Genomic DNA, 11,953 nt, shown 5'->3' with positions numbered 1-11,953 from the left:
AGCAGGAGGAAGGAGTAACTGCACAGCATGTTTGGACAATGCTGCTGGTGCAATACATGAACATATAATGTGTTTATAGATTAAAGAAATAGCCTGCTGTTAGAGTCCACTCATGTCAGGGGCGGAGGGAGTCACACTATGAGCACTTTCGGCTGCCTGTGTCCTCGTTGTCTTGCTCAAAGCTTAAGCATTCACTCCAGTGACTCTGGAGAGGGATTCACAATCCCTTCGATCCTGACTAGATTCACATTTCCGTTGTCAAAACGCACCATCATCGTGCCAACACTGTTCCTCACAGTAGGAGTAGTACTGGCCGAAGGTGTGCTGCATCCTCAAGTTAACTTTTAAATGTAAAAATGCTGGTGAGCCACAATGGAAATTGAAAGGATTTGGGTTTTTTTTCAAGGATTACATCAACCTTAGCAAAAACTTTACAAAGACAAGCTCCACAAATATGATACAATCACTTCAATCTATCCATTTTTATTCTTTATGAAGGAAAAACATAATCTTGATATCTTAATGAGCGCATATCAGCAGCAAGTCCTGCAACATGATGAAACTCAAAAGGAGGGATCAGTCTGGTGCCCTGTGATAAAACAAGTTTCTTTCCATGGGCTTAGCAGGGTTAAAAATCAGTAGGTGAATTTTTTTTTTTCATCCACTTGATGGCAGCACAACCCTGTTTTAAAGTTGATAGGGATAACTTGTCAACAAGCAGCTGTTTATTCATACATACTGCACAGTAGACATGGAGCAGCATTACTTTGTCTATCTGTCTTTCTGTGCTTTGTGCAGGTAGCGTACTAACTACATTTTTTTTTTTTTTTTAATCAACAGAAACACCTGTTCCCAGAAACGTTTTTTCAGTTACAGTGTGCAATCCACTGTATGGAAGCCCTGTCAGTCAAGTGGGGGGGGGAATGGTGATCTGTATTCAATTTAAGTTGTGCCATGATCTCTTTTTAAAAGTGTTTTTCTAGAGCTTATTTTGTCCCCAAGAATATGAATTGCAGCACCACCCCATGTTCTCTATAGGACTCAAAGCATTTAAGTTTTATACCATCTGAGTTTTAATTATGTTGGGGTACAAAGGTAAGGCAGGTGTGGGAGGTCTCATCTTTCCTGGCCTGGACTTCCTGTTGCAGGCGGGAGTTTTGATGCTGTGTGGCTTGATAGCTGCTTTGCAGCTGGGCAAGCTGTTGCTGGTTCACTGTGGCTTGCAGCTGAGTTTGCGCTGACATAGCAGCGCTATCTGCCCGAGCACCTCTGGGATGGCGCGCTGTGGCTTTCCAATTGGGTCATTAACATAGTTTATTAGCTCATGTCATTTTTCATAGCAGGTGCGATGTCATAGCTATTCAGGTGGCCTCTATCCTCTATGGAGAGTGAGGGGGCTAGCGACAGCATCCTGCAGGGCTGGGTCATCTGACACGTGAATAGCTCCGGTTCCTGTCACACTGGGGTTTTAGCTACTCGTTTTATTGGTGAAGCTGCGACAGCCAGTGGGTTCCGTAAACTTATGTGATGGGTTGCTTTGTTGCTGATGCTGATGCACAGGTGAGAGGCTTTACCTGTGACTAACAATCGCACTGGTTAGTAGGTGTTATGCTAGTTACTCTCATGCAACCTATCATGTTAGGATATTAATGAGGTGCCTTCTGCACCTCGGGGGGAGTAACGGCAAAGTTAATTTAATTTTTAATTTATTATACTATTTTAATCCCACAAGGGGAAATTTTTTAAACTTTTTAATAGTGTTAGTGACCTCAGGCTCTAAATATTATGCACACAATTTAGGGCTAAATGAAAAAAATACTAGCCACTAGTACACTACAGCAATCTACAGTACAAGCCACAATTGAATATGTTTGGCAAGTTATGAGTGCTTAAATTCCCAAAAACGTAAAAATTTCAACCCCCCAAAAAAATTTCAGATCGACAGACACTGTTCTGCCATTGTTTGTTCAAGCCACACATGGTCACCTCCATTGACCAGCCCTTGGCGTGACGTGGCCGTGTCCGCCATCTTGAACAGACTGTTTTCCGGTCTGGTTACAACAACACATCCTGTAAATCATACTCATTTGATGGCCTTAAAGGCAAGTGAGAAAAGAAATTCTGTTTTGTTCACATGTGAAAACAGGTTTAATTAAATCACATCGTCCAGGGTTAAATACAAGGTAAATTCCAAGCTATACACCATTTCTAGTTTAATCTGCACTTATCATCACAGATGAGAGAAAAACTGACATTTAATTTTAAAGAATGTGGGGGCCAGGGGGCAAACTGCTAAAAAATTAAAAGACACGTATATAAGTATTTAGAACCAGTATAAATGAAAATGTTTTCATACTAAAATAAAGAACTTTGCATGTGATTGGTCAAATTTCCATGTGAATCAGTAGGAAACTGGCCAAAGGCATTTCCTACCAGGAAAACCACACCGTAGTCACTTTGTTCAGGAGAGAATACCTCAAAATGGCCAATGCCTTTAAGCTTTTCAACAAAGTCTTTATGAGCCCCATTCGTTTTTTCTGCCACTGGACAAATTTGTTTTTCATCTATGAGAAAACTTATAGACAAGCTACACAAATATCATACAATCACTTCGATCCATCATTTTTTATTTATTCTTTATGATGGAAAAAAAAACATAATCTTGCTATCTGAATGAGCGCAAATCAGCAGCAATCAATATCTTACAGAGATGTTTTGTCTTGATTTCAAACATTTCAAGCATATTAAAACATGCACATGGTTTAACACTGTTATTAAATGATTTTGTCCCCCACTCACATTACAATGTCTTTTTTCAACATGCCTGTATATGTTATTCTTCCTTCTTTTTCCCTTTTTATTATGTTAAAGAAAAATAAAATAATAATGATCATAAATGGATTTGCATTTCTATAGCACTTTTTCAGTCTACGGTCTGCTCAAAGTGCTTTACAATACTTGTCACATTCACATGCTGATGGCAGAGGCTGCCATGCATCATAAGGAGCAATTTGGGGTTCAGTATCTTGCTTAAGGACACTTCGACATGCAGCTGGGGGTTCGAACCAGCAACCTTCTGATTACTAGACGACCCGCTCTACCTCCTGAGGTACGGCCGCCCCTCAGTGCTCAATGCTCAATGCTCTTTGCTCATCATACTATAACAACAATAATCCTTCCATGGTTATGTTTTTGCAGATTATTACATGTTTCACACAGCACATTTATTAGATTCCTTTGGGATTTGTCACATGTGCTGGTGACGGCCCTCACAGATCTTATTTGTTTATCTCTTGATAAACAATGACTGTCACGGCAATTACCACTGCTGCACTCAAAAGTACAACAACAAGCACCGCCAACAGATTGTCCGTGATACCTAGAAGAAAGAAAAACAGATAAATTAGTCATCTAGTATTATTTCCAACTCAAACAACTGTTAGATTATTAATAATTCAATTATTAAAGAATATTCAAGGTTTCTATACAATCTGGGTTTTATTTTCATAGTTTTGGCCATCACTCCTGTCACATAAATTTTTTAACCTGGTTTAAACAGCAGCATCACCAGATACAGACCTGCCAACCTTTAAAAAAGTCTTCAAGACCACACAATGTAGTGTACTTAGTAAAAAGTCAATATACAGTATATTTATCATTTCTTTTTTATCACTAAATAAAAGTGTCACTTCACTTCACCTGGTTCACTATCTGCACTGTGGCCCCTCTGCTCTGTTGTTCCCTCACTTTGCTCTGAGTGTGTGTGTGTGTGTGTGTGTGTGTGTGTGTGTGTATGGCGGTAGAATCGTGTCATAATGCGTGCGCACCTATCAACTGAACGTGTCACACGCGCGTGCTTTGACGCCTGCGCAGCAAGCAGCGCCTGACGTGTAATGTAGTTTCCTCATTGACTTATAATGGTCCCCCGTTCACACGCACGTTCACGCGTATGACTGCTGCACGCCGGTAATCACACTACGCGTAGTGACTACGTGTAACATTCATGCGTTTTTATGCGAACGCACGCACGTACGCACGCATGAAGATAATTGAACATTTTTGTCACACGCTCACATGTAGGCGGAAATGACGTGCGCAAACTATGTCACGCGTAACAAGATGCTGCGTGCGTATGAAGCAGCGTGCGCACGTCTGTCTGTCACTGTTTGACAAATGTTGTCACGCGTTCACACACGCGTGCGGTCGCAGTTTCTGATGTGCGACCGGAAGTTGATCTGCACCGTGCGCAACACACCGCGTACGTGAACGCCTCGCGTAGTTGGCCTTTTCATTTTATTGAAGTGTCGTCAACCAGGGGAGGCAGCAGTGAGCCAGACACTGCTGCCAGAATTATAAAAGAAGAATGAGAAGGAGGAGAAGTGTTTTTTTTGTTATATATATATGTATGTATAAAAAACGCTGCTGCTCGAGTCCTCAGTGGGACCAGGACGGTGGATCATTGATAAAAGTGCGTGCTTCCCCCGCCCCTCCCAACAAAAGTCCTGGGAGTGTGTTGCAGCTGTTCAAGTGCACAAACCTAACGCACCTCTCCAGCGGTCCCAGCAGTTCTCAATGAAGTGATTACCTGCGGGGGGCGTGGTTAACTTACAAATGTTTGTCATTGATTTTGTGTCTTATGTGAGAAACAAAGTAAAAGAAACAGCAACAGAACTCTTTCTCTGTCTTCATGGAACAAATGAATCATGTCATGTAAAAGTCTGTATGTCTGTATCTCGTATTGGATCGATGTCTCCATCTACTGGATGAACATGGAACACAGAACAACCACGCGAGGCGTTCACGTACGCGGTGTGTTGCGCACGGTGCAGATCAACTTCCGGTCGCACATCAGAAACTGCGACCGCACGCGTGTGTGAACGCGTGACAACATTTGTCAAACAGTGACAGACAGACGTGCGCACGCTGCTTCGTACGCACGCAGCTTCTTGTTACGCGTGAAATACAGTCTGCACGTAACAACGCACGCACGCACGCACGCACGCATAACAAAATTCTCATGCGTGCACACACCCGTTGCTGCGCATCTCTCTGGTTGTTTTGACATTGATATACCTTCATAGTGTGTGTGTGTGTGTGTGTGTGTGTGTGCGCGCGTGCGTGTGTTTGTTTGTTTGTTTGTAGGTCAGTAGAAAAGAGGCTCCAGCATGATGAATACATAAAATATTAAAAAGTACAGATAAAGGAGCCAGTAACGTTGGAGCTTATCAATACTACAATCTTTTATCACTTAGATCTGGGGGCAGGTTACTGCCAGGTTTCCAAACCCAGCCCTACATTAACTTAACTTTCCGCCAACTTCCCATCTGTGAGAAGGGAGAACGAGAGGGGTGAAATGAAGGTCAAGAGTTTTGCTGCCAGTGTGCTGACACTAGCTAGTCTCTTGAAATGACATTTTAGCAATCATCTCCAGCACTACGATTGGAAGAACTCTTCTTTCGGTTGTCGGCAGGCTTCATGTTCATTGACACATTGCTTCTGCCTTTTTCTGTTAGACTTGAGTCCTGCTGCATATTTGGTCATACTCACAAGGCGTCACCAGCTCGTTGCATACTTAAAGTGTAACTTAACCCCCAAACCACTTTTTTCTGCTGAAAACAAATGTATTTGGGTATGAAGTAGTGTTGTTGATTGATTCTGGTCCAACTCTTGACATTTTAGTCAAAGTATTTCAATTTGGCTTATTTTGTTGTAAAAATGTAAGAGTGACTGCCCTCTATGGGTTGAAACCCGGCTATTACAATAGAATTTTGCTATTGGCTGACATGGAGGCCAATGATGTTTTGGAGGCAGCTTTCACGAAAGTGTGGGTGTGGGAGGGAGGGGGCCTCTGCTCGAGGCTGCACAGAGTGACTGGGCGTGTCCTAATTGCTCCTGGAGCCCCGCTCAGAATCAAGGCATTTTCGAATAGATGCACCTCAGCCAAAACCTAGGGGTTTAGTTACTCTTTAAGAGTGAAAAATTGTACAAGATCTTTGATGTGAAAAACTAAACCTACTGTGCAAAATGTGATGTGATGCTTGTCCTGCATCTCTGGATCTTTTAAAGTCAAATGTTAACTTTTCTGATAAAAATGATGGCCACAACTATGAAGTAAGACCATATTTCATTTTATTATAAAAGGCAGAATTATTCAGAATACACTCTGATATGCTTACATGACCACTTATATATTTTCAGGCTCAAGTGACTTGTTGATGAGCTGCTGTCTGCAGTTCAGCTTCAAGTTGGCATGCTCTTTGTTACTCTTCCTCCACTGCAGCTCATCATGAAAATACAAACTGTGATTTTTGTTCTAAAAGGACTGTAACTTTGGAAAATGTCCTCCTGATTTGGCTAAATCAGACACTTGAGCTAAATTCAAAGTGTAGACAGACAACTTTGAGCCTTCATTATCTCAGGAGATTTTGTACTCAGGTGCAGACAGAATTGCAAAGTAGACGGCAATGGTGTCATTCTGAACCCATTACATCGTGCAATCAACACTAATGTACTTATCTGTTACATTTGAGTCCCACTTGGAGTTATCCCTTCACAGCCAATAAGGAACAATAACTCCTTTAATGTGCATATGGCCATGTGATTTAAGTTTTAAGATAGACTTCCAAAAATCTGATCTGAAATCTGAAGTTACAGTCACACTCACATTTCCTGCAGGGATTCTTCTCAGAGACCTAAGAGAGAGAAACAAAGAAAGAGTAATAATAATTATTGTATAATGAAGCTGCATCATCTACATCATTTCAAATGTGGACAACTGAAATTATCCTTTATCACTAAATGTTATAATATCAGCACTCCACATTGATTGTGTGGTGGTATTAGATCAATAAATCTATTTTTTACCTGGGAAGCGGGAACTCCAAGAGCTTTCTGGATTTCAGACGTTGCAATATCATTGCGCTTTGACTTCAGAAGTTTGCCCTCATAGAACAGACAGTCCACAGTGAGGCAGACGTTCGGGTTGTTCACCTGTCTTCTGCTCTCAGCGACGACATGGTCAGGATTGAAGGTGTGATGCATCACCACCAGAATTGTCGGTTTACCATCTGTAAGCATAGAGATAACACAACCAAATGAGTCAGAAACAAGATGTTTGAAACTTACGAGATGAGTTCAGTTTAGTGTCTGCTCAATCTGCAGTCCATATTATGGGGGTTGACAGGCTGTGGCACTTTGTATCGAAGCAAAGTTTCTTTTCATGGTATTTTTAAACATGGTTTTAACAGGGTTGTAAATAGGCGAGTGAGTATTTGAAAGCAGTATTAGTTTGTTTGTTTGTTTGTTTTTGTTTTTTTGTCCACTGGGAGGGTGCAGAACAAGCTTTAAACCCAAATCATTTGTTTAAAACACAGTTCATAATCCACTGTATGGAGGCCCTGACAGGCAAGTGAAAAAAAATTGTGGTGATCTGTTTTTTGATTTAAGTTGTGCCATCAAGTGTTTGTTTTTGTAGTACTTATTTCAGCCAGAAGAGGCTGAAGTGCAGCACTACTTTATGCTCTAAATAGGGATAAAAGCACCTTTGCTCCATGCACTATAACCACATAACAGTAGTGTTACATAGCTTGCTAACCATATTTTATTGTCCATGTGAAGTTATGGCAGGTGATTAAAACAGTTGTGCTAGGATAATTTGTCTATATTGTTTTATCTGTGAAAGTGAAAGTTATCAGTGATTTCCTTTTTTCCAGCTGCGACAGCTTTGGCTTTTTCACGGATGAAGAAAAACTTAGGAAAATGAGCCTGGCAAAATGTTTTTCTCACCTGATTTCACAAAAGAAAAACACTTTTTGAAAATGAAAAATGAATAAATTTCTCCTCTCTAGGCTTCCATACCACAGAAACTGGAAATGTGGGGCCATGCTGGTGAACTGCTAAAAGTATATTTTTAGTGTATTTTTTCATAATAAAATAAGGAACTTTTCATATGATTGGTCACATTCCCCTGTGGACCATTGAGTAATTAGTGTGAAATTTGCCAAAGACATTTCATACCAGGAATGTCCGCCAGGGCCTCGCCGACGTCCGTTGTCACTCGTGACGCAATAGGACAGAAAACCATAACATAGTCACTTTGTTCAGGAGATAACACCTCAGTTTGGCCAATGCCTCTGAGCCTCTCAACGTACTCTAGATGAGCCCCGTTAGTTTTTCCTGCCACGTGGACAAAGAATCTTTTCCCAGTCACTGAAGACAGAAGAAAATGTTTGAGTCATTGTTGAGCTGTAACATTGTTTTTGTACATCCACACCATCAAACACAGATTCAGGAAAACATTGCCAAAAGAAAGATCTTGAGCTAGATTCAGCTAACTTTAGAAAAGACACTTCACACATTGCCATAATTTACTCAGGGTTTCCTCTAAATGTAATTGAATGTGGCGCACCGCCACGGCAAAATAAAAGCTGCCACACCTTCAGAATAATGTTTTTTGTTTTTTTTACCTTGTTTTTATATTGTTTTATGTTTATGTTAATGTAAATTATTGTATGAAATGTGGAGGCTGCATCAACCCAAGTTATCATTTGTTGCAGCAAGAAAGGCAGAGGATGATCAGGCAAAGAGGAGGAAAGGTGAGAATTGTAATAAGCTAAGAGAATGAGAAAAATAGTGAACGAGCCTACAGATGCAACAGAGATAGATAGAGATGCTAAACTGTAACCTACTGTAAATGTAGCCTAGGCTGAAAAATGAAAGGACATGCAATGAATCAGAAAATTTTAAGGCCATGTTCAGTCACAGTATGAATTATCCATCAATAATATTATTTGGATGTTTGGATGGATAAGTAATAATGTGACTAAACATGGCATTAAAATATTAGGTCAAATTATAGTAATCATGACTCAGTAGTATACTTAGACTTTTCATTTTAAAAATTCAACAGAGGATGAGACAGGAGAGAGAGACGAAGAGGTTGAAGGGACAGAGACAGGAGGAGAGGAGAGAGAAAGAGCAGGAGAAGGAACCAGTGAGATGCATGTGGAGTCTGCCGAATGTTGACCTCGGTATTTCAAAAATCATGGCTACGGCCCTGTACCTAAGCTAGGTTATATTTGATAGAGTTTTGTTCAAACACGTGAAAACGACCTTAATGTTATAGATGGATTAGGCTACAGAAAAAATCCCGAGTCGGGATAAATGTGTTATTGATTGGTAAATACAGGATACGCATTATTTCTATCATTATTTCAGAGAGATTCTTATTTTTATTTTAGTTTTGTACCATTGACACTTAAAGAGAGATTACTTTAGGCCTAATGTCGAGTCTTTGGTCATACAGTAAAGAGAGATATTTTGTTGTAGATTAATTTTCAACTGTAAAACTTAATTTTCTATTGATAAAGGAAACCCGTTACGTTTCAGATACACGTTTTGAACAGCACGACATAACGTTAGCTTAGGTAATGCCCAGGTAATTTTCTGCAAGATCCTATTTTAAATTATTATTTTCAATTCATGTACCGGAAACCCTATAGTAAATAATGTATTTAGAAAAATCAGTTCCACTCAAAAGTACTGCGTTGGATTTTCATAGCATCTTCAAACTCATTCTGATCTCATCCATTTTTGTTTGATTGTGTCAGTGTAGGTGTTCAATATGTGAATGAACAACGCTCCAAAACTTTGATATACAATGTGTTACATTTATTGTTGGGACAATGTGTCCTGGTTAAAAGATAATGCATGAACAGGAATGCCACAGAAAAAAAAGACAGTTTAGTGTTTAACCTTGAGGTGCTTTTACTCTAATCTGTTCACTTGGTTCAAAGACCTCTGCTGTGTCTGCCTGTTTGGATCTTTTGTTCAGGCTGTTGTGAAAGCTGTTGAAATGTTCTCAATGATTAAATGTTATCTGTTATAATGACTGAATGTAGTTTAGTTTATATTGCAGTCTTTACAGAGCAACATATATGTTGGCAATTTATCAAACAAGTAAATGTTTTCTTACCGGTTGCCACGTCCATGTCTCTGAGAGAGAGATAAAGAAACAGAGAGGGACCTGAGTCAACATTATTTAACACAATGAAATAAGGCTGAACAAGTAGCAGGTTAATATGCATCACAGACTGCTTTGTTGCAGCTGCTCTTGTACCCAGCCCACAAGACACTGTAAAAAAATACCTTAAAGGTCAATAACCTATATCATGGCAGCAGTTCACAGCCTAGCAGTGATAATTTGAAAGGATTTTGGTATGTCTACTTACCGAATAGCTTGGTAATCTCTTTGTAGAGTCTCTGGCATATTCAGTCCACAGTCAACAAGAAAAACCTCACAGATCCTCCCTGTGAGTGAAGCACTTTCACTTTTGCTTTGACAAGTAACATGTTCTCAAACTGACCACTAGAGACGAGGGGCAGAGCTGAGCCAATGCTGCTGGTGCAATACATGAAGGGATTCACCATCCCTTCAATCCTGACTAGATTCACATTTCCATTGTCAAAATGCACCATCATCGTGCCAACACTGTTCCTCAGAGTAGGGGTACAGTAGTATTGGCCGGAGGTGTGCTGCACCCTCAAGTTAAACTTTTAAATGTAAAAACGCTGGTGAGTCACAATGGAAATTGAAAGAATTAGCATTTTTTTCAAGGATCAAATTTGTTTTTCAGCTGTGCAAAAACATTACAAAGACAAGCTCCACAAATATGATACAATCTTTTCAATCCATCCATTTTTTATTTATTCTTTATGATGAAAAAAAACAGAATCTTGATATCTGAATGAGCGCAAATCAGCAGCAGTCAATATTTTACAGAGATGTTTTGTCTTGATTTTAAACATTTAAAACACGTTTAAACATGCACATGGCTTTACACTGTCATTAAATGATTTTGTTCCAAACTCATTTAAATCTTTCTTTCTTTCTTTCTTTCTTTCTTTCTTTCTTCCTTACTTCCTTACTTCCTTACTTACTTACTTCCCTCCCTCCCCCTTATGTTAACTAATCCCCCTCCTCCAGACCTCCACTGCTCAGTGCAGAGTTGTCATCAAGTGAAGAGAGAGCGGGGGAGTATCTGAATGGCCCAAGTCTAGGTCTACAAGTAAACAAAAGTCCAGGTGTGTTCATTTAAAGATGCAATGGCAGATCGGGAAGCTTTTAAAAGGAAACTCAAAGTTTAAGTCACAACTCATCACACTGTTTGACCCATCTCTTTCCAAGACATCAGTGTCGTTTGCTGGTGTCTGACATGATGGATTGTACAAATGGGGATAACTTTGATTAGAGACTGTTGGTAGGTGTGCAAAGACCGTCATTGTGCCACTACTGTTCTTCACAGTAGGTGTGATAATGGCTAGAGATTGGCTGGTCGCTAAAGTTAACATTTTGTACATTCACATCAAAATAGGAACTGAAATGTGCTTTTTTATTTTTTATCCATCACATTTTATATCAGTGATGCAACAAATATGATAAAATCACTGGATTGATTCATTTTTATTTTGTGTTCATGAAGGAAAAACATCATCTTAATGGTAATAATATTTTAAACTACGATAGGTTCCTTTGGGATTAGTCATGCATGCTAGTGCAGGCCTCACAGAAAATATCTTAAAGGTCAATAACCTATGTCACTCTGATGCATGGTAGAGAGTCAGCACTTCACAGCCTAGCAGGGATAATTTGAAAGGATTTTGTTTGTCTCTGGCATATTCAGTCCACAGTCAACAAGAAAAACCTTACAGCTCCTCCCTGTGAGTGAAGCACTTTCACTTTTCCTTTGACAAGTATCATGTTCTCAAACTGACCACTAAAGACGAGGTGATGATTTTGTTCCCCACTCATTATTATAAAATAATAATGATCATATGCTCAGTAAACAACATTAATATCAGCCTTCACAACTATACTATAATAACAATAATCCTTCCATGGTTATGTTTTTGCAGATTATTACACGTTTCACACAGCACATTTATTTTTATCTCT

The 11,953-nt window shown here is 39.7% G+C and overlaps 1 protein-coding gene across 1 annotated transcript; it reads right to left on the bottom strand.

Annotated features, from left to right (window-relative positions):
• Positions 1 to 2,035: 2,035 nt before the first annotated feature.
• On the bottom strand, positions 2,036 to 10,291 carry LOC311271265 (uncharacterized protein). The gene is made up of 6 exons (XM_084376869.1): positions 10,230 to 10,291; positions 9,974 to 9,993; positions 8,017 to 8,208; positions 6,865 to 7,067; positions 6,665 to 6,692; positions 2,036 to 3,379 (listed from the first exon to the last, which is right to left on the bottom strand). The coding sequence occupies exons 1-6, from the start codon at positions 10,265 to 10,267 to the stop codon at positions 3,279 to 3,281; spliced, it is 582 nt and encodes a 193-aa protein (XP_084232995.1). The 5' UTR covers positions 10,268 to 10,291; the 3' UTR covers positions 2,036 to 3,278.
• Between the last annotated feature and the right edge of the window lie 1,662 nt (positions 10,292 to 11,953).

This window comes from Pagrus pagrus, assembly GCF_965226575.1.
Source record: "Pagrus pagrus genome assembly, chromosome: 16".
NCBI classification, from domain to species: domain Eukaryota; kingdom Metazoa; phylum Chordata; class Actinopteri; order Spariformes; family Sparidae; genus Pagrus; species Pagrus pagrus.
This window is presented reverse-complemented; position numbering and strand designations above follow the sequence as displayed.

Bases quoted from the DNA above. Each gene is read 5' to 3' on its own strand.
- LOC311271265 (XM_084376869.1), bottom strand. From the start codon at position 10,267: ATGCCAGAGACTCTACAAAGAGATTACCAAGCTATTCG. The intron at 8,209-9,973 runs GTAAGAAAACAT...TTCTGTCTTCAG, and splicing joins AGACATGGACGTGGCAACCG to TGACTGGGAAAAGATTCTTT. The intron at 7,068-8,016 runs GTATGAAATGTC...CTATGCTTACAG, and splicing joins GGCCCTGGCGGACATTCCTG to ATGGTAAACCGACAATTCTG.